At 39.2% G+C, this 22,821-nt stretch overlaps 1 protein-coding gene across 1 annotated transcript in view; it reads right to left on the bottom strand.

Moving 5' to 3' along the window:
- The window catches only part of CHL1 (cell adhesion molecule L1 like), an 88,283-nt gene that overhangs the window by 50,993 nt on the left and 14,469 nt on the right, over positions 1-22,821 (bottom strand). The window contains exons 4-8 of the mRNA XM_063291600.1: positions 14,116-14,238; positions 11,830-12,000; positions 9,529-9,570; positions 7,832-7,949; positions 4,370-4,551 (exon numbers count right to left, since the gene is read on the bottom strand). Of these exons, the coding sequence (XP_063147670.1) occupies positions 4,370-4,551; positions 7,832-7,949; positions 9,529-9,570; positions 11,830-12,000; positions 14,116-14,238 (636 nt within the window). The remainder of the gene's footprint in view (positions 1-4,369; positions 4,552-7,831; positions 7,950-9,528; positions 9,571-11,829; positions 12,001-14,115; positions 14,239-22,821) is intronic.

The following is a 22,821-nucleotide window of genomic DNA, read 5'->3' as shown; positions in this document are numbered from 1 at the left end:
ATTTGTAAGAAGCACCTGGGCATCCTGGTAGACACTAGATTGCATTATAATTTTTCCACTGCTTTTGCCAACAAGCCATTTCACATGATTGTACTTGTCAGCATTTTTATTGCTCTATTTTGGGTCTTTGGGTATGTGGAGGTGACTGGATTTGCTGCTGGAACTTTCATTCTCCTGAATCATGGACTGAAGTAGCTCATTATCAATTGTTCCACCTGCTTTATCCTGTGCCCTGCTTCCATGCCTGCAAACTCTGTGTCTATTTTGGTAAATGAGTTTCAGAAAAGCATTAGGCATATGTTAAGAAATAATTGAACTAATAGGTTATTATATCTGGTTAGTCAGACAGTTTGAAGGTGGCAAAACACCATTCCAAGCATCCAACTAACTTTGTCCATCCTACCCTACATTAGGCAGAGTGGTTGGCAGCTGCTTTCCTGCTGGCAGGTGATGATTAGCAGGAAGACAAATGAAGATGGGGAATGTCGCTTTCTTTAACTTTCCCCATGTTAAAATACTAAGGACACCGTGTGTCAGCAGCCTGATATTTGCAGCAGAATAGGCTCAGCAATCAGGGCAGAAAATTTTATGCTGGCATACTTTTCTGCTAGCTCAAGGACTGCTAGGTAGCAATTCAATGCAGCCATCTGGCGATGCTCTCAGCCTGATTCTTTGAAGATGCACAATTACTTTGGAGTGATTTAGAATGAAAAATATTAATGAATGCCAAAAAAATATTTTCTCCTTTCTGTTCTCTAATATGTAGGCTATTCCAATTTAGAACTGCAGTGGTTATTTGAAACCTGCATACACAAATACACATACAAACCACACACACACACACACACACACACTGAGAGAGAGAGAGAGAGAGAGATCAGCTACAGACTAAAAATGATAGATAGGTAGGGAAAAAACTTACATTTTCCCTAGAAAGCATTTTTTTATTTTAAATGCCTTTACCTAGGCTGCTTTCCTCCACTCAGGACACATATAATGTTTGAGCTTAGGTAACCCTTGGAGAAATTAATAAGCAAGACAAGTGGTAAAGATCCTTTCTCCATTCCCCTTTTACCTTTCCTCCATTCCTGATTATAGCCTTCCAGTCATTTTCACTTTCTAAAATACGTATGTACTTAGCTGCCAGAGGAATTAAGTATGCAAGAGAATCCATGTACCCTCAGATAAAAAGACCACAATTATTATCAAAGACTAGAGGTGAAAATATCAGTGGCCAAAGCTGTGGGTAAACTGAGGGTGGTAGAAAGTAAATGTCCCTGTCCTCAGTCCTTACCTGAAAGCACAGTCAAGCAGCTGCTATCTTCAAATTATTTTCTAATCTTTCTGTACAAGAGGAAGTAAATCCCAGGGAAAGCCATTATCTGTCAAATTTCAAGTTTATTTTCATTTCCCCCCCGAGTTTATGTTTGTTTATTCCATGCTGTTCCTAATACACCTATATCTGTCTATTTGCACTGCAAAAACTAGGAAAGTATTGAAAGAATTGCTTTCTGTTTCCAGTATATATAAAAAAGCACAAATTAGATACATTTCCAGTTAAAATTTCCTGTTTACATTCCTATGAATTCCTAATTTCCAATACATATATCTTCACCTTCCTATCAAAAGAAAGGAGGACAGAGTAAAAAGAACAGTGAACATCTACACAGCCAGTTGCTTCTGGACTGACATATTTTACCCACAGCTACATCCTTAGAGGAGAATAGCAGGTACAGCCAAACTTGGTTATAACTTGACTGAGGTCCAGTGGAGTCAATTATAGCCTATAAAGTTGACAAGTGAAATACTTCCACCAAATGAGCACTAGCTCCTAGGTTGTGATGGAACAGGATGGAGATGTCACCTCTGATTAATAGTGCTGACATTTTACAGTTCACAAATGCAAAAGATGGAAAGGAGTCGGACATTGCGGGGTTGGGAGGAAGGAGGTTGCTCAGCCCAGCAAAACATTAAAAACTTCTGAGAATAAGTAGAAATCTTGTCAATGCCATCAAGCTGGTTTAGTAGATTTTATTACTCATAGCATTGCCCTATGTTGGCATTAAGAAAATGCAGATGTACATACATCTGTTGTAGCCTATTTAATAGAGCAATGGTTTATGTTGGAATTTGGAACCATAATTCTATGCAGCTTAATTACTCTGACTTCCTTAGCCATTTGGTAAATTTTGCAGCTCTTGCAGTTACTTTGAAGCCTTTACTTTTTCAGTCAACATTCTTCTTCCAGATTGTTAAAATAGTCAACTGTTGTAGAGATATTTTAAGCCATCTGGAATTACATCTAGAAGTCAGCAATCTGCATTATGGAATCATTTTCATACCTTATGCAACATCTTTCATTTTCTTAGTCACACACATGCCTGCACACACGCAAATACACACAGACACCCTTCAAGGTGAGCAATACTCTATCAAGTCCAATGGACAAGCATAAGTAATTTTAGTGTGTGTGTGCTTAAAAAGTGGCTTTTTTAAGGTAAGAAGAAAATGAAGGATAATTACTTGAAATGCTTATTGTTGTTGTCTCTGAATTCTCTCCAGTACTGAGAGGATAAGAGAAGGATATACATCACAACCAAGCAAGAAACATACGTGTGAATTTTAATGTTTTGCTGTACTCATTTTTCTTAGGTCAAACAGTTGATTATGTTGAGAAAAACTCAGATGTATCTCTAATTATTATGGCAAATTTGCACAAAGTGCCAGCTGCGTAATGGCTGCAAATGTGTGTAAAAAATCCTCAGTGGCCAGCCATAAACTTCAAAAGCTGGAGGAAAGTAATGACAAAGTGCATGTGCTTAACCATTTTTATGCCTGCTATCTTTTCTCTTCCTATTCCCCGCCTCCAATCAGTGTATTTTTAGCATGCTGACTCTAACTGGGTTCATACACTGCAGAATAGAATAGAATAATAGTAGTAGGAAGGGAAAATTAAGTAATTGTTATTGCAGGGGGAGTTGATTAGGTGATTCATATTTTTTTTTTCTTTTCTTTTAATATAAGGGGAGGGAGCAATGATATTTTGTGATTTTTATAATGTGCTAAGGGGTTGACTTGTAGAAATAATGTGATTTTTGTTTTATATAGAGTAAGGGATTGATTATGGAAAATTGCTATATATCCTTTATGTTTAAAGTTGGAAGTCACTTCTTTCTGTAATCTATTTTTTTTCTCTTGAGTTTTGACGCTTTCTTAGTTTTTTGTAGTTTTTGTTTTTCTGTATCTTTTATCTTTTTTTCTGAAATTTAATAAAATTCTTTAAAAAAAATGCAATGCACTTGTGAGACTGTTATGCAACAGTAATAAAATTGTAAAGTTTTAGCACAAGAGCTCCTCATTAGAATTATTTATTTCAGTTCTTTATACCAACAATGCAAATCTATGCATGTTCATTCAGAACACCCTGTAGTGACTTTAGTGGAATTCCTTAGTAATGTCTTGCATTCTAAGGTTAGATATCCACAACGGATTTAAACTAGTTTTATAACTGCTCCCTCTTTCTATTGATGCTTACAATTGAGGAGGCCAACAGATATTTAATAAAGATTGTGCAGCATCCTCACAAAGCTGCAATTCCCATCCATGTGTGGAGAATAGACATAATCATTGATTTCACATATCAGAACATATGGAGAGACCACTTATTTTTCTACCCAAATATCTGTGTGCAAAACATCTGATGTGAGGAGAAAACTTGTATAGCCAACACAATGATTTGTTTCAGTTGAGACAGCAGTAATTTAACATATAAGATGTGCATGATTTGTTCCATAGAAATGATGCAGGTGTGGAAAAAAGTGATTGATTTTAGCTGAGAATCATTTATATTGTACTGATCAATGCAGGGAACCATTTCAGATTTTAATCTGTTAGCTTTCAGAACAGTTTCTGCAAAAACATCTTAAACATTAGATAAACTGGAATGAACAAATAGATTGTATGCCCTATACTAAATTGTATTTTTATTAGAAACTGTATAAGGAGTGAAAAATAGTAGGTTTTGTTCATGTAAAATTGATAATTTGCTTGTTTTCTGACATTTAATTCTCTTATACAGTATGTGTTCTACCCGAAATGGTCTTAAATGCTATAAGGTACATTTCATTCACATTAAAATCATTTCGGATTAGGCCATAAGGCTTCTTAATAAATACCTTCTACTTGATTTTTTGAGAAGGAGCAATACCAATCATTAGGTTAGAAAGCTACCTAGAAGTTGGACTGCTAGGATACAATGCCAGCAGCAAGTGGGATTTAGATATGAATAAGAATAATGTATCTAGCTGAAAAGATGAAATCAAATTATCTATATTCCTAAGATAGTCATTTATGGAATCATTGAACCTACCTTCAACACCAACTTTGAACTCATGTTTTGTTTCTCCTAAATCATTTGTGGCTAAACATTCATAGGTTCCTTCATCATCTCGAGTGACTTGTTCTATCTTCAAAACTTTTCCAAAATTCTCAGTGACTCCTCTGAAAATGCTGCTTCTGTCAACCCTTCTCCATGTTAAATGGGGTGTTGGGCTAAGGTGAATAAAAAAAAAAAAGAACAAAACATTTATGTTAAAAAGTCACATGGGTCTTTATCTCCCCCCATCAACAGTTCTATCTTATTTTGATCCCAGCCAATGTCTATATAGACTAATGATATTCAATATATCACAATAAGCTGTGATTTCTTTTAAACAGTTTGTAGAACATTTCCCGTAAAAACTGCAATGGTTTTAGAAAGGAGTAAAATAACTGTTTGGTGTACAAATTCTTTGTTTTCTGTCTTGCTTTAGTTGTTCCTGCCTTGCACATCAAAGGACTGGAGCTGAAGTGAAGCTCAAACACTGATTAGGAATAATCCAGGAAAACACAACTAAAGCATGCTTCCCCATACACATCTCTTAGTCCACATTTGCCATCTGTAAGTCAACAACAAACCATTATTTCAAATATGTATTGCAGAGTATCCCCTTCCTGAAGATTTTGTATAAAAATAATGAACTTACGTATGAGGCTGGGATTTTAAAAATAATTTTTTTCTCAATCTGTCTCTGGAAAAGGACAGTCAATAGGTGAAAAAGGTAACACTGAATATTAGAAGTCAAGAAATGGGTTTTATGAAAAGAGTGTCATCTGTGAGGAAGTTGGTATTTACCAAAAGTTGAATCGACCCATGTTGCAGGCAGTAATGTTCCTTGCAATATGCTAAGTTCCTTTTTGTTGATTACGAGTTAATCATAATAAACACAGTCAGTTCACCTCTTGTGCCATGAAGAGCATGTGGTGTCAGAAGTGAAACTGAATTCATGTGCAGCAACAAAGACATGCTAAAGATTTGGGTTCTGCTAGTTTGTTAAAGAAAATGTGAGCATTACTGCACAGTCAAACCAGAGTGCCAGCACAAGGCCGGTTGCAGCATTCTTGACTGGTCAAGAGCACCCTCTCTGGTGTTAGTTGAATAGTGACAGCCTTTTGTTTTTAAAGGATGCTCTGAGGCCACTACTAGAATTGAAGCTTACTGGAAATGCAGAAGGTCAGTGGTGATGCTTTCAACAAAGATTCCCACTGTACTTGAGAGGAAGTGGCTGCCTGAAAGAAGAGGACAGTCAGAGAATAGCACCAAAAGGTGAAACCTCTGTATCTTTTCCCCCCCTAGTGGAGTAAGATAAAACCGAGAGGAATGTTCTCCTGAGAACAGTAAAAAGGTAGGTTATACCAATTATGTTCCAGTCAAGAAAGAGCAGGAAAATGAGTCCAGAGCCGTGCAGTACTGGGCTGGTTCTGTTTTACTCCAGGCCACCTCCACAACTGGTTATTCTCTAACTCTATCCTGCAAGACCATTAAGAAAGGCTTTATTTTATCTCTACAGAAAATTTATTTCTCCAAGCTTCTTCACATTTTCATTTGAATGGCTTAGGCTTCAGATTCTGAATCTGCCTCTTGAAGAAGCTGCTCCAGCTGAGCCTGTGGAATGTAAGCCTCAGGAGAGACAAAGCCAGAGACCACATGAGGCTGATCAAACACAGGCACCTCCTGAACAGCTGGAGAAGTCAGATGAGGATGATGTAATACCTTCCAGCCCTGCACCTGACGAGTAGAGAAGAGTGCAGAACAGCAAAGGTCTATTAGGCTCCACTCCAAGCAAGGGAGTAAATCTCCAGATTAGTGACAGCTGGCTGCAGCATTATTTAAGAGACAACTCTGACCCATGGTTCCTTGTTGGAAGCAACTACCTGAAGTGTTGTGTTGGTGTGTTATTCCTGTGAATCCTGCTTGTGAAACTGAGCTTGGAGTGGTTGACAAACCTGACTTGGCTCTTTGAACTTGGGACTAGATTTTACTATTCTGTGTGCTCCTGTTGAAAGCAAAACCACTCAGGCAAGCTTTCTTTCCAAGAGACTGTTGATTTGCATTTCTTCCCTTGTCTGCTTTTATCTGTTCAGCCTTGAGTAAATTGCTTGCTTCACCTAGCAACTGTGTGTGAGTTGGAGACCTGAAACAGGACAAATCCCTTTGAAATAAGAGGGTGTATTTGCTGCTTCCCCCCCCCCTTTCTACCTTTTTTTTATTTGCAAACACTGCTTAAGAACAGGAATCAAACTCCACAGTTTATCTGAGATATGCCTTTTAGCAATCTTTTCATTGCTCTATACTTACGTTCAAATCTTCTCTCATCCCCCTCCCACTTAGCTAAAGCAGATCCTCCAGCAAAATGTGGTTCCTATTTTCAATGGTCTCAAGAACAGCAATGTCATCAGAAGCCTGAGATGCCAAATATGCACAGCTACAGTTGATTGGGGGCTTCATTTCATTTGCATTGTGCTCTTTATTTTGTATTTTGAATAGAATGACTAATTTGGCCCAGCTAAATAATTAGAATCTGCTATCTTTGCTCTTCTCTGAAGGAATAGCTGAAACACTTTGATTCTGTGTGCTTCATGTATATTAAAGGAAAAAAATGGAAGAAACTGTTGTATACGTGGTAACTGGGTTCAGTTCAGCAAAAAGCACTTTTGGTCACTGTTTAATGATCTCTTGGTGAATATGTATTAAGAGCTGATTTCAATTTTGAATCGTGCTTGTAACATGTTTGCTGTTCTAAGCAAAATGACCCAGTTTGGCTATCACACTAAACAAACCCCCAGCCATATAATCATGTGTCAATTTTCTTACTAAAACATAAGATAAGCAATTTGCATTGTCTGCAACTTATATTGCCTATTCTCCAAAGGAAGTACAAATATGCAAAATATTATCTATTAGCTACTATAGATTTTAAAATAGGTTAGAATGCCACTGGGAACTTGAAGAGCTTTTCATCCAGTCCACGATGGCTTTATAATCATGAATGGGGTTAAAGATTTTGCTGCAAGGACAACAATAAATTCTTTGCCCTCCTAGCCAGCACAAATTCTCTAGACAACTGAATATAAAAGGGACTTTATGTTTTGCAGAATTAATGTGAATTATCATAGCAAGAAAGAAGTTCAGACCAGGCTGCTAACTTAACATTTCCAGCTGGCTTTCCTGTTGCCAGTTCTGTACATGGCATAAACTGAGCAGAATCTTGTCTGCTTATTCTTTTGTCCATCTGTTGGGATGGCAACATGCCAAGGGCCAAGTTAATTTCAGTTCCAAGTTCCTAAAAAATAATAGGGTTTACAAAGCCCATGTTTTTACAGTATCCTTTTGTAACTTTAGATATCCTCTTTAAAAAAAAATGCAGTTACTTTTGCTTCTTTGTAATTGCTTCTGCTTTTCTTTTTTTTCTGCTGTTGTTTTTCAGGTCAGTTCTAAAATAAGAGTACTCACAGTCCTTCAGCAATGCATTCCAGAAAAAGATCCATTCCTTTCATGAATGTCACTTCTGAACTGGAACCAGAAGATTCAGGGATAAGTAGCTTGGGTTTTCTTTCTTTGATTAAATTTGCTAAAAGGGAGAAACATATTTTCAGAACTCTTCAAATAAGATCAATTCAACTATTCCTGAGTCTATCAGTCATGATCAATAAAAACGTATGTTTTATGTATTAGAAACAGAATGATATATGCTTTTCTGCTAGGCCATTATTTTTTTTCAACTGCTTTAAAATATACTTCTGAAGTTTGCAAACAAAACACTATACAATAGAATGTAATGTAAGTTATACATTGTGGATAAATGTTATGAATGCAGCATATTCCTGACATGTAAAACAAAAATTCATTGTAGTATTTCTGGGTCCCAAATTGGTATTAGCTTTGTAAATGGGAGGCCATGGCAACATCTTTCTACTTACACTCTTGTCTCTATGCATACCTATAAACAGGCAAGGAAGCAGCTAAAAACAGGCAAACAAATGTATCATAACTTTGGAGCCAGGTGGGAAATGGGAAAACTCTGTCCATTTTATAGCAGTGTTTCTGGCTGGGGGATTCTGGAAGTTGAAGTCCACACATCTTCAAGTGGCCAAGGTTGAGAAACACTGCTTTATAGGATTTTCTATTTGCAGTCCATGTTTTTTTTTTTTTTTTTTTTGGGGGGGGTGGTGGTGGTATTCAGCTGCATAGCTAAATTTAGAGGAAAATGACCCAAAGCTACCAAGCTTGTTTTTAAAAAGGTTGGCAATGTTTATCAGTTGAGAAGATATTTTTTAAAAGAAAGCCTTTAAGCACCACTGTTAAATATATAGGGATATATTTTAGGAAATTTTAGAAGTTGCTTTCAGTTTAGCACTAGATAATGGATGAGTTGAACTCTACTATTTGCACAGCATAACACTGGGGATATTCTAGTTCAAATTCCTAATTAACTAATTGGAGAGGTGGAGAATATAACTATCCTTAAAGGCTCTATCTTAATCTCTGGTAGGCCAGATGACCCTGAGGGGTAGATCCTCAGGATGGGGAAGCCCTTCTCTTCCCCAGAATCTCTGGAACCTGCAATTATCCAAAATCCCTTCTTCCTCTGACAGGGAAACTGGGAATTATGGTTCTTCACAGCACTCCTAAACAGAGATTAAATTGTTTTTCTCATCTCTTGACAGGAGGCAAGGAATATAGATGTTATAAGCAGGAAGAGGCTGGGGCAACTCAATTGTGTCTTTTGGGTTGAGCTGCTTCTTGGAGATTATGGAGAAAATCTATGTGGTCGTTAGGAGTTGAAAATGCCTTGATGGCACACAATCAGTAATCTTATTGGAGAAGGAAGGACTGAATTGGGAAGCTTGGCAGCTTGGATTAGATCCAAAAATTGGAATTCTCTAATCGTGTTTTATTGGGTAATAATAGGCAAATTACTATGTTTTCACTTAACTGGACTTCTTTGGGAGGAAAACTGATATATAAACGCAATAAAAATGGATGATGTTGGACTGCAGTGTCATTTTTATGTTGTGATGCATATTAGCTGAAGGATAAATACAAAAACATATCCTGTCATTTGGATGTTTCTGTGCAAAAGGCAATATATTCTAAGTAGGATATTTTATTCAGTTAAAACTGAATTGAGTGAAATAGTAACAACTTACCCTTAGCCGCACTAGATGGACTGGAATCGTTAGTATATTTTACTGCAACAGACAGAAATGGAGACCAAATGGAAGTATGAATGGTGATGAAACTTATCAAAGAAATGATGGATATAATCAGACTGAGAATTCAGATTGTGCTAATATAGACCCATTTGCAAAGTGGACAATCACTTCGTTTGTTGTATGAAACTGAAATCGTTAAAAGCATCCTCATCTGGGATGGGGAGGAATGCTATTTGCATAAAACTAGATTATTATTCCTATTTCTTGGACTGAGATCGTATTATTCCCACTTAAAACAAATTCCATAATTACTGAGGATGTAATGCAAGCATGCATAATGATAATGAACAGATGTATACATGATGTAAATACCAGAAAGATGTCATACTTAGATAAAATTTTAAAGAATTAGGACTACTTCAAGCAGGGCTCTTCCTCAGGACTAATTTAAAGCCCTTTCCACCAATCCTTCAGGCGGCAGATTTTATTGATTGATAATTATAACCTGTTCCAATCTCAGATTTGTTTGATGCCATCTTTTAGTTTCTATTATTGTAGAGTTCTGTTTTTCTTTTCTATGGGGATTGTTTTATATTACATTTTTTTCCTATGTGAACCACTGAGTAATTTTTGATTGCAGTGGCATACAAATATGTTAAACAAATTGGCTCTTGTTATATTTTAGATTTTCCCAATCACAGTGGGTGGGAGAAGGCTGACAATGGTAAAATAATGTAAAGTCTATCCTGAACTATATAGCAATAAAATGAAAATGGATTATTCCTGATGTAAAGCAAGTTAGTGGACTGTTTGGGGGGGATTGTTCTGGGGGGCGATAATTTTATTCTGCAGAAAAAAGTAATTAGGGAAATAATGTAATCTTATCTTTCTTGAGATAAGTGGGGAACCTGTTTATTCTCACACAGTGGCTTAATCTTTTCAACATTTTTATCTTTTAATAATATGTATGTGCCAACATTTACTACAATCTATACATGATTACTTAGATGAAAATTCCACCTAGTTCAACTGGGCTGAATCCAAATATGGGTGAAAGGGATGGATTGTAAATGCAAAAAAAAATCACATCATGGGTTTAAGTTCCCCCTGTTTAGTTAGAAGTTGTTTCATGTTGAAAAGAGGTTGTGTAAGAATCTTATCATATTGTTCAAATATAGTTATGTCAGTTGTGAGCAAAGTTCATGCTCAGAAATAAGTGAGGCACTATCATAACGTTTGGGGATTATATGGGGCAGCTGTCATGAACCACTTAAAGTAGCCAGTATCATAGTAGCGATATTAAAACTGCTACTGAAGGCAATCATATGTTGCTACAGAGACCAGTTTGGCAAGACACAGGACATAATCAAAGTCTGCTTCAGCAACATAAAGCATAATCTAGTTTTTCAGTCACAGGTAGCAGCCCTAGCTAAACTTCACTAAGCTCACAAAAGCTAAGCAGGGAAACCTGGTTAGTACTCAGATGACCTATCATCAGGAAATCCCAAAGTTGTAGACTATACTGGGAAATTAAAAAGAAAACCAAAAAAAAAAAAAAAAATCCAGAAGAAGGCAATGACAAACTAATTCCATATTGGCTAAATAAATGGTTCAGGTGGTCACCAAGAGTTGGCTTAGGCAGTTATCTAAATGAATAATTCACGGAGGAACTGTAGTGGGTATTTATTCTATAACTTGTATAAGGAGGAGGAGACTATATCCATCCATACATTACAATTAAGAGAAAAGGAAGTTTCAAATGAAACTTCAGACCTTCAGAATTTCCTAGTGGCCCATAGTAGCTCCATCGTTGCAAATCATTCTTTGTTCTCATTTTGGTGAGATTTTCTCCATTTAAGAGAAAATAAAAGGTGTAGATATACTGCTGACAAGTGCCTCAAATTATATATCCCAAGCAAATTCAACAACAAAGCACACATTACTCTCAGTTCCCATTTATATTCAAGGAAAATTATCATTTGGAGTCTCTGAAAAGAAGCTGATTTCCATCCAAATCAGGGTTAGATTTTTATAGTTTTAAAGTATAGAACAAAACAAATCTTTTGGCGAGCTAGCAGCTGCAGCATTTTTATGAGCTGAGCCTAGCTGTCATCACTAGGATAGCAGCATAGGATTGAATAAATTTGCATATATTTCTTCAGCAAAAATGGTTTAAAAAAAAAATGTCACATCTAAGAATTACCAGAAGAACTAAAGATTGGAGGCAGACATTAGGGCAGGGGGAAGATACAGGCAGAAATGAAGGAAAGAAGAGAACCAAATTCCCAGACTTACAACGTGTAACTGTCAATGTCATTGGCATTTTCTGTACAATAGTTCTTAATTTTGGAAATGCAGCAAAACAGCAATAATCACTACGGCTGTCATTTTCATCCACATTTGCAAAGTAAAGATCCCCATTAAGGCCCATGGAGACCCTTTCATCTTGTGGAATATGCTGCAAATCTAAAAAGGGAAAAAAAAATGATAATGATTCAGTGTCTGATCCTTGATCCCAAGTTAGGAAATAGCATTTCAGTATTAATAATGCATGTGATTTGAAAGAAGCTACAGCATATTTACTAGTTTTCCACTATGCTATGCAGGGGGGAAAAAAATTACAAGTAGAACAAACTGCCTGGATACCCTATGCACAACCACAGAATATATATGTGTATGTACTGCGCACTTGATAACCGCATACATTTTTTCTGTGACAGAATGCAATTTTGTAAAATAATGCATGGGTTTTTTATGCATTTGTTAAAGGATTATTCAAGCCAGGCCTATACTTTACATGCCATGGCTGTCAAGAAGCCACTTATCCTGTCACAGTAGGCTTGGCTGGCACATAATATAAAAGTATAATGTCTTTCCCTTTTTTGTTGTTTGTTTGACACAATGTGTAGACTAACTGCCTTCTCTGCAGTAGCTCCCACCCTTTGGACCATCCTTCCCCCAGAGGTGAAACAGGACACCTCTCTCCTGGACTTTCAAAAAAGATTAAAGACCTGGTTTTGCCAGCAGGCTTGGAATGGAAGGGGGAATAGCTGTACTTGGGGATGGCTAGCACCCTGTGTGATTTCTGATGGACCTACTATACTCACAGTCTGATAAAGAACTCACACCCATCTTGATTCCATTACATTCTTACTTTTATTGTATTTATAACTGTTTTGGTTTTTAATGCTATTTTATTGTAAACTGCCCAGAGTCCCTCCTTGGGAGGGAGAAGGGTGGTGATAAATTTTGACAAATAAATAAATAAACTCATTATATGATTCAGTTTTTGGGGTGAACAAGGCCAATGTGCTGAATGTAGCCATATACTTAATTCCATGATGTAATTCTATGTTTTAATTTGAAAATGAAGAACTTCAAAGACAACTCTGGGAAGAGAGCAACTTGGACCATATGAGATAGATGGTGTGCCACTAGTTCTTAGCACGAGATTCTCTAAAGCAGCGGTCCCCAACCTTTTTGTCACCAGGGACCAGTTTTGTGGAAGGCAATTTTTCCATGGACCAGGGGGAGGGGGATGGTTTTCCTTGGATTCACAAGGCACACATCAGGCACTAGGAATGGCATGGAAACCAGCAGGTTCAGGCAAGGAGCTCCAGCCTGGTAACTGTTGGAGGCTTCGGCAGCAGCGCGGATGAAGCTTCGCTCGCTCGCCTCCCTGCTCACCTCCTGCTGTGCGTCCCGGTTCCTAACAGGCCACGGACCGGTACCAATCCACAGCCCGGAAGTTGCGGACCCCTGCTCTAAAGGATAAAAGAATTTACCCCATTGAATTCAGTAGGGGCCTTGCTTCGCTCCTCCTTTCTTATCATGGTCTCTTTGGCAACTTCATTTCCCCTCCTGCCTGAGGATCTATCAGTGCTGACCCCTCTACCCCATCACAGAACACCCAATGTTGATTCCTCCTCCTTCCTCACCAAAAACATCCACATTTACTGAAGTAGCTACACCGGTGTCTGGGAGAGAAAAATACAGACAGTCCTACCAGAGTGACCAGCCTCTCACACTATTCTTATCCCTCTGTGAAAGGAAGGGATCTGTACTGAGGCTTTTCTGTTTTTGCCACAATTCTTGTAAGTTGTTTATTATTTATAGGAAATCTGTTTCATGTTCCCAAGCAAGGCTTTTATTTATTAGATTTCCTAGCGAGAGGGAAGGAAATGGATCCATTTTAAAATAAAGTGCAAAAGAGCTAGTAAGAGTCCACTTAGGAATCCCAGGGAAAATCACCCAAACCAAGAACATCATTTGCTTTGAGACAGGATTGGATACATACAGAAATGAGACTCACTGGATCAGATCCAAATATAATTCCTTATATTTTCCTTTTCCATGATATAAGTTTAGTAGGTGTTATAATAAACAGCATTAATCTTTGCAACTGCCTTTTAATTTTAGCAATTCCTTATCTGTAATTTTCAGTTCATTACTGTGTTCTGTTAACCACAGAAAATACCATTTATCAATCATCTGCAATTTTAATTAAATTCAAGTTATAGAAATATGTTTGCAGAGAGATTCCATTTGTAATGATGTCAGGAGGGATGGACTGATACTCACCAATATTCATCCAATAAATGTGCAATGGTGGAATGCCTTTGGGAGGATTGCAGCGCAAAACCATTGCATCACCATGTTCTATATCAATGGGGTCAATCTTCTCTTTGGGAAATTTAGGAATACCTGTTGTAATAGAAACACCACAAAAAGAAGCTAAACAGCATTTGTTGTTATTTTCCTGTTCCTGGCATTCTCTTTACCTGCCTTGGTTTTTTTTTTTGTTGTTGTTGTATTTTCTTGGTGTCCCTTTTATTCAGAAGCTAAAACAGAAATTCTTGAAAGAAAACCAGGTTGACATATGTTCTGAATTTGAATGATTGTCCATTGGCAATTTAAGGCATAGCAGTGACCCTAATAGTGATATATAATTTGAATTTTGTTTATCATGTTTACATTCTTTCCATGATATATATGGTACATTTGTTTTTACTTTTCAAATGATGGGCTGGGTTAAGGAGTAAGTGGAGTGATGAGGTCCTTTAGTGCCTTCACAGAATTTAATTTTTTATCACTGCTTAAACATTGGCTTCAGCAAAGGATCGTTACCTTGTCGTGGTGCTTGAGCACCTCAATGATGCCATGAGCTAAACCGTGAAGGGACACCCAAGATGGGAAGGTCATGACAGAGAGGTCAGACTAAACGCGATCCCTGGGGAAGGTAATGGCAACCCACCCCAGTATTCTTGCTGTGAAAACTAAATGGATCAGTACAACCAGAGATATGTCGGTATACCATTGGAAGATGAGACCCCCAGGTCGGAAGATGGTCAAAATGCTACTGGGGAGGAACAGAGGATGACTTCAACTAGCCCCAGACGTGATGAAGCAGCTAGCTCAAAGCCGAAAGGACGGCTAGCGGCTGGCGGTGAACGGCGAATCTGATGTTCTAAGGATCAACACACCATTGGAACCTGGAATGTAAGATCTATGAGCCAGGGCAAATTGGATGTGGTTATTGGTGAGATGTCAAGATTAAAGATAGACATTTTGGGTGTCAGTGAACTGAAATGGACTGGAATGGGCCACTTGACATCAAATGACCACCAGATCTACTACTGTGGACAAGAGGACCACAGAAGAAATGGAGTAGCCTTCATAATTAATAGTCAAGTGGCTAAAGCAGTACTTGGATACAATCCAAAAAACAATAGAATGATCTCAATTCGAATTCAGGGCAAGCCATCGAACATCACAGTGATCCAAATATACGCCCCAACCACAGATGCTGAAGAAGCTGAAGTAGAGCAGTTCTATGAGGATCTGCAGCACCTACTGGACAACACGACTAAAAGAGATGTTATTTTCATCACGGGAGACTGGAATGCTAAGGTGGGCAGTCAAATGATACCTGGAATTACAGGTAAGCATGGCCTGGGAGAACAAAACGAAGCAGGACAGGCTGATAGAATTTTGCCAAGACAACTCACTCTGCATAACAAACACCCTCTTCCAGCAACCTAAGAGATGGCTTCATACATGGACTTAAGCAGATGGAGAACACCGAAATCAGATTGACTACATCCCTTGCAGCCAAAGGTGGCGGACATCTATACAGTCAGTAAAAACAAGACCTGGAGCTGACTGTAGTTCAGATCACGAACTTCTTATTGCACAATTTAGGATCAGACTAAAGAGCTTAGGGAAGACCCACAGATCAGCTAGATATGAGCTCACTAATATTCCTAAGGAATATGCAGTGGAGGTGAAGAATAGATTTAAGGGACTGGACTTAGTAGATAGGGTCCCGGAAGAACTCTGGACAGAAGTTCGCAACATTGTTCAGGAGGCAGCAACAAAATACATCCCAAAGAAAGAGAAAACCAAGAAGGCAAAATGGCTGTCTGCTGAGACACTAGAAGTAGCCCAAGAAAGAAGGAAAGCAAAAGGCAACAGTGATAGGGCTCCCCCTATGCCCAATTAAATGCAAAATTCCAGAGGTTAGCCAGAAGAGATAAGGAATTATTTTTAAACAAGCAATGCATGGAAGTGGAAGAAGACAATAGAACAGGAAGGACAAGAGACCTCTTCCAGAAAATTAGAAACGTCGGAGGTAAATTCCAGGCCAAAATGGGTATGATCAAAAACAAAGATGGCAAGGACCTAACAGAAGAAGAAGAGATCAAGAAAAGGTGGCAAGAATATACAGCAGACCTGTATAGGAAGAATAACAATATTGGGATAGCTTTGACGGTGTGGTCAGTGAGCTAGAGCCAGACATCCTGAAGAGTGAGGTTGAATGGGCCTTAACAAGCATTGCTAATAACAAGGCAGCAGGAGATGATGGCATCCCAGCTGAACTGTTCAAAATCTTGTGAGATGATGCAGTCAAGGTAATGCATGCTATATGTCAGCAAATTTGGAAAACACAAGAATGGCCATCAGACTGGAAAAAATCAACTTATATCCCCATACCAAAAAAGGGAAACACCAAAGAATGTTCAAACTATTGAACAGTGGCACTCATTTCACATGCCAGTAAGGTAATGCTCAAGATCCTGCAAGGTAGACTTCAGCAATTCATGGAGCGAGAATTGCCAGATGTACAAGCTGGGTTTAGAAAAGGCAGAGGAACTAGGGACCAAATTGCCAATATCCGATGGATAATGGAAAAAGCCAGGGAGTTTCAGAAAAACATCTATTTCTGTTTTATTGACTATTCTAAAGCCTTTGACTGTGTGGACCATAACAAATTGTGGCAAGTTCTTAGTGGTATGGGGATACCAAGTCATCTTGTCTGCCTCCTGAAGAATCTGTATAACGACCAAGCAGCAACAGTAAGAACAGACCACGGAACAACGGGCTGGTTTAAGATTGGGAAAGGAGTACGGCAGGGCTGTATACTCTCACCCTACCTATTCAACTTGTACGCAGAACACATCATGCAACATGCTGGGCTTGAGGAATCCAAGGCTGGAGTTAAAATCGCTGGAAGAAACATGAACAATCTCAGATATGCAGATGATACCACTTTGATGGCTGAAAGCGAAGAGGAACTGAGGAGCCTTTTGATGAATGTGAAAGAAGAAAGTGCAAAAGCTGGCTTGCAGCGAAACCTCAAAAAAACCAAGATTTTGGCAACCAGCTTGATTGATAACTGGCAAATAGAGGGAGAAAATGTAGAAGCAGTGAAAGACTTTGTATTTCTAGGTGCGAAGATTACTGCAGATGCTGACTGCAGTCAGGAAATCAGAAGACGCTTAATCCTTGGGAGAAGAGCAATGACCAATCTCGATAAAATAGTTAAGAGCAGAGACATCACACTGACAACAAAGGCCCGCATAGTTAAAGCAATGGTGTTCCCTGTAGTAACATATGCCTGCGAGAGCTGGACCATAAGGAAGGCTGAGCGAAGGAAGATAGATGCTTTTGAACTGTGGTGTTGGAGGAAAATTCTGAGAGTCCCTTGGACTGCAAGAAGATCAAACCAGTCCATCCTCCAGGAAATTAAGCTAGACTGCTCACTTGAGGGAATGATATTAAAGGCAAAACTGAAATACTTTGGCCACATAATGAGAAGACAGGACACCCTGGAGAAGATGCTGATGCTAGGGAGAGTGGAGGGTAAAAGGAAGAGGGGCCGACCAAGGGCAAGGTGGATGGATGATATTCTAGAGGTGACGGACTCGTCCCTGGGGGAGCTGGGGGTGTTGACAACAGACAGAAAGCTCTGGCGTGGGCTGGTCCATGAAGTCACGAAGAGTCGGAAGTGACTGAACGAATAAACAACAAAAATATTGGCACTGGCATCCAGTCTATTCTGTCTCCAATTCAAAACCAGTTTGATCTTTAAAGTCTGCTAATTACATCTAAGAACTTGGAAGAAGTTATCTGAAAATAATAAATTTATTTTATTAATTTATTATCTGTCTATATCTCCTGTTCTCATATATCCCTGTTTTCATGTACTTACCATCTTGAGATTATCTTCAGAGCCCCCCTTCTAAATTTCCCAACCAAATGTGCCATAGCAGGTAGACAGAGGTGGTATCTTAATTCTACAATATCCTCATGAATTGTATTTCCTGAGATTATTTCAGTGCCAAACACTTCGTTTTCCTAAATCTTTTAAATCTTTTATGTTTCAATCTCCTGTTTTTTGCTTGATGCTTATACTCTATTTTAAAATCCCACTGATGTTGAAATCCACCTAGTTAGAGTAATGTGCAAATGTGACTGGTAAATAAATAAGTAGAAATGCAGTGAAATGTTGCAGTTCTAATGTTTTTTCAGAATAGCCATTGCTCACAGAGTATGACTTTAATGCCTTTCTATAATTTCTTGTATTTTCAACAGAGCCTGCTACATGTACATAAAGAGTTATAGCAGCATTGAAACTAGAATTAGAATACTGAAAATGAGTCACATTACATTATTCTAATTTAAAAAAGAAAAGGTCCAGATTGTTATGCCTCCCATTAGGGATCACTGTAAGCCCAGGTTTAATAAGATGAAATCCTCTGTTAAGCCAACAGCAGTTGAGATAGCATCAAGGCACTTCTTCATTCTCACATTTCAGGCAAGCTAGGACTTGATACAAAATGATTGCCCTTTAATCATTTGTGTAAGAAACCATAGCTGAAAGAAACAGTATCAGTAACAACGCAGAAAGAAAATGAGCTACCTTAGCTTCCAAGTTATGGGTAGTAAACTCCAATGATGAGAATACAATTTTTGACTTCAGATTTTATGCTTAAACATTAAATTGTTGCAATTTTAGTTTTCCTTCTCCTACTTCCCTCTCTTTCATGCTTGTGTGTGTGTGTGTGTCTTTCAGGAAAAAGAGAGATTAATTCTTCCAAGATTTAAGAAAACAGCACTGAAAAAAATTGTATTAAATTGATTTAAACATTCAAAGAAACATTGGCTTTATGTATAGGATGCATTTTTTTAAAAAAAATGTTATTAATTCATTTATTTGATTAATCGTTTTTATACAGCAGTTAGATCAGTGGAGTGTAGAGCTGCTTAACTGTTAACTGTGGCTGAGTGTGATAAATACATTTCAATTACTGTTTGGGGGCAAGACAGTCACAAAAATGCTAACATAAGGAGCCACTTTACGGATAGCTGTTAGGACCTTGTCCGCTGCCCCTTTTCCTTTTTCAAAGTACTTTACAGCAAGAATAGATCTAGGTTAAGGTACTGAAGAAAGGTCTAATGATCTGTATGTCTGTTGTTGCTGTGGAACAACTTGGACATGTGTATAAACAAAAGTGCTCAACAACTCAGAAACTGAAGATGGGTCTGCGAAAGAGCTGATGACTGCAGCAGAGACCAAGGAACTGGTTAGTAGACCAGTTCCTTGGAACCTCTCCGGATAAGGAGATTGCCCACATGTGCTCCAGATGGCTGCTCCTTGCGAGAAGACTGGAAACCAGCAGTTTTCCATGGGTTTGAGTGTCAGGAGACAATGGGATTAGCCATCTTGCTCGCAACCACGGTGGTGACTTTTAAAGGACACTAAGTTCACAAACCTCACTTTTTAATCACTTTTGGAAGTTGCTCATTAACTACTCCTAATCTATTAGAGACCTTCAGAATGACAAGTTTGAAAATGCTGGGTGAGTTGCCTTCAATCTGAATGAAAGAACATTTTAATCATAAGCTTAAGAATTTAAAGAATCTGAAATAAACAGCAAAAAGCTGAATAAGATTGTCTCATTATTTTAACTTAGTCTGTGATTTTTCTAATGTGGGAATTGAAGCAACATGTTAATCCGGATCTCAATTGTGATGTTATCTAGAGGTTTAAAATGTTGGGCAATTACTATTTTAGATGCTTAAAATTAAATAGATAATAAGTTCCTTATTTTTAGGCTTCAGGTCTGGTCCTGAAAATAAATGTAGTAAGCCCAATTCTGGGGAGCATTCAATTCTTTGTTTAGTAGTGGTATTTATCTCCCCAAAAATGTATGCCCAAAGGCATTTATCACATGGCAACCACAAATGAAAGAATGACCCCTTTTTTTGAGAAGCTCTCCAACATTTGATAGATTGATAGACAGACAGACAGACAGATATAAAAAAAAATCCCTTCCCACCCCTGTGGGTGGTATGTGTCTTGGGTCCATGGGTCCTCTACCAGAGGCCTGGGAGTTTGAGGGTTCTGAGCAGTATCTTAGCTGTTCCTAGCACTGCACTCTTCTGGACAGAGAGCTCTAACATTGTTCCTGGGATCTGTTGGAGCCACTCTCCCAGCTTGGGAGTCACAGCCCCAAGCACCCCTACCACGACTGGGACCACTTTGGCCTTCACTTTCCACATCCTCTCTAGTTCCTCCTTCAGGCCCTGGTACTTCTCCAGCTTCTCAGACTCCTTCTTCCTGATGTTGCTGTCACTTGGCACCGCTACATCTATCACCACCGCTGTCCTCTGGTCCTTGTCTACTACCACGAAGTCTGGTTGATTAGCCAGTACCTGCCTGTCCATGTGGATCTGGAAGTCCCACAGGATCTTAGCCCTGTAATTCTCCATGACCTTCCATGGAATCTCCCATCTGGGAGGGTCTAGTCCATACGCTGTGCAGATGTTCCTTTACACAATGCCAGCTACTTGGTTGTGCCGTTTAGTGTATGCTGTTCCTGCCTGCATCTTACCCCCTGCCACTATGTGTTGGACTGTCTCAGAGGCCTCCCTGCACAGTCTGTACCTTGGGTCCTGTCTAGTGTGGTAGATCCCTGCTTCTATGGATCTGATGCTTAGTGCCTGTTCTTGTGCTGCCATGATTAGTGCCTCAGTGCTGTCTTTTAGTCCAGCCCTTTCCAGCCACTGGTAGGATTTCACAATGTCAGCTGCCTCAGCTACCTGTTGATGACCATGAAGGGTCTTGTCTTGCCATGTCACTTCCTCTGCTTGATCTTCCTTCCCTGTCTGCTGCTGCCTCAGGCATTCTCTCAACAGCTCTTCTTTAGGGGCCATCTTACTGATGTACTCCTGGTTGCTCTGGGTGTCATCCAGGACAGTGGCTTTGACACTCACCAGACCCGACCCACCCTCTTTCCAGCTGGTAAACAGTCTCTGGGTGTTGGTCTTGGGGTGAAAGCCTCCATACATTGTGAAGAACTTCCGGGTCTTCACATTGGCAGCCTCCATGTCCTCCTTTGGCCAGCTCACTATATTGGCAGGGTATCTGATGACTGGCAGGGTGTACATGTTGATGGCATGGATCTTGTTCTTCCCATTGGACTGGGTCTTCAAGACCAGTCTTATCCTTTGGTGGTAATTGGATGTTGCTGTCTTCCTTGCCACCTCCTCATGGTTCCCATGTGACTGTGGGATACCAAGGTACTTGTAGCTGGTCTGTATGTCTGCTATGTCACCTGCTGGTAGTTCCACCCTATCAGTCTTAACTACCTTTGCTCTCTTTACTACCATCTGGCCACACTTTTCTTGTCCAGATGACACCCCATTGTCCTCACAATGGGATCTGTGTCAGGTGGTTCAGTGAGTTGATGTCTTGTTCACTCTTAGCATATAACTTGATGTCATACATGTAGAGCAGGTGGCTGATGGTAGTTCCACTCTTGAACTTGTATCCATATCCAGTTCTTGTGATAATCTGGCTGAGGGGGTTCAAGCCCACACAGAACAGCAGTGGGGACAGTGCATCACCGAGGTATATGCTGCACTTGATGGCCACTTGTGCAAGTGGCCTTGAGTTGACTTCCAGTGTTGTCTTCCACAATCACACTGAGTTCTTGAGGAAGGTCCCGAATGCCCTGTTGACTTTGTATAGTGCCAGGCATTCACAGATCCATGTGTGTGGCATTGAGTCGTAGGATTTCCTGTAGTCAATCCAGGCTATGCTTACATTGGCAGTATTCTCCCATCTATAGTCTTTTGAATAAAGAGGGTCCCTTAAGGAAGGAAAAAGGGAATGGCCAGCAATTATGGTTTCATATCTCAAATCCTTTATGCTCTGAAGGAAGCTTCTGGCAGTCTGATTATGTGAAGTGAAAGGGAAAAAAGGGCTTGTAACACCACACAAGATTTGATGCATATTGTACATGCCTCCTGAGCAGGAACCTTCAGTGTATTGTTATTGAATCCTGTCAAGTGTCACAGTACTTACTGTTTTCTTTGTTTTTCTCTGTATTGCAGTTTCTCTAGTCTGTCTGACACTTGCTTACAGTGGCAGTATGTAGTTTTTAGCCATTTTTAACACCAAGAATACTGTTAACTGTCTCCCTAATGACACATTGGAAACAAGACCATGGGCGTGATGCTCCAATCTTTCCTGAACTGTGACTGCATACTAGAGTGACAGAATGTCCCACAGCAGTAAGTCAGAATCCCAATGAACTGATACAAATCAAGTGAATATGCATGAAGATCCTTAAGCACCACAGTGAGGACTAAGATTGAATATAGGCATGTACATTTGATTTCTGAAGTACTAAAATGAAACTCCATAAAACATTAAGGTTGCTCTGGAAAATTTGCAGGCAATCTGGCGTATCATCTGGTAGATAAAAGATGCTCTCATATTCACTACTGCCATCTATGCAGCAGCTGCTGTAATACGGATACAGAATACAGAATCTGTTTGGTAGCTGGTGATGTTGTTTATTCATTCAGTCGTTTCTGACTCTTCGTGTCTTCATGGACCAGCCCACGCCAGAGCTTCCTGTCGGTCGTCAACACCCCGAGCTCCCCCAGGGACGAGTCCATCACCTCTAGAATGTCATCCATCCACCTTGCCCTTGG

The sequence above is a fragment of the Candoia aspera genome, chromosome 2, assembly GCF_035149785.1.
Source record: "Candoia aspera isolate rCanAsp1 chromosome 2, rCanAsp1.hap2, whole genome shotgun sequence".
Classification (NCBI taxonomy): domain Eukaryota; kingdom Metazoa; phylum Chordata; class Lepidosauria; order Squamata; family Boidae; genus Candoia; species Candoia aspera.
This window is presented reverse-complemented; position numbering and strand designations above follow the sequence as displayed.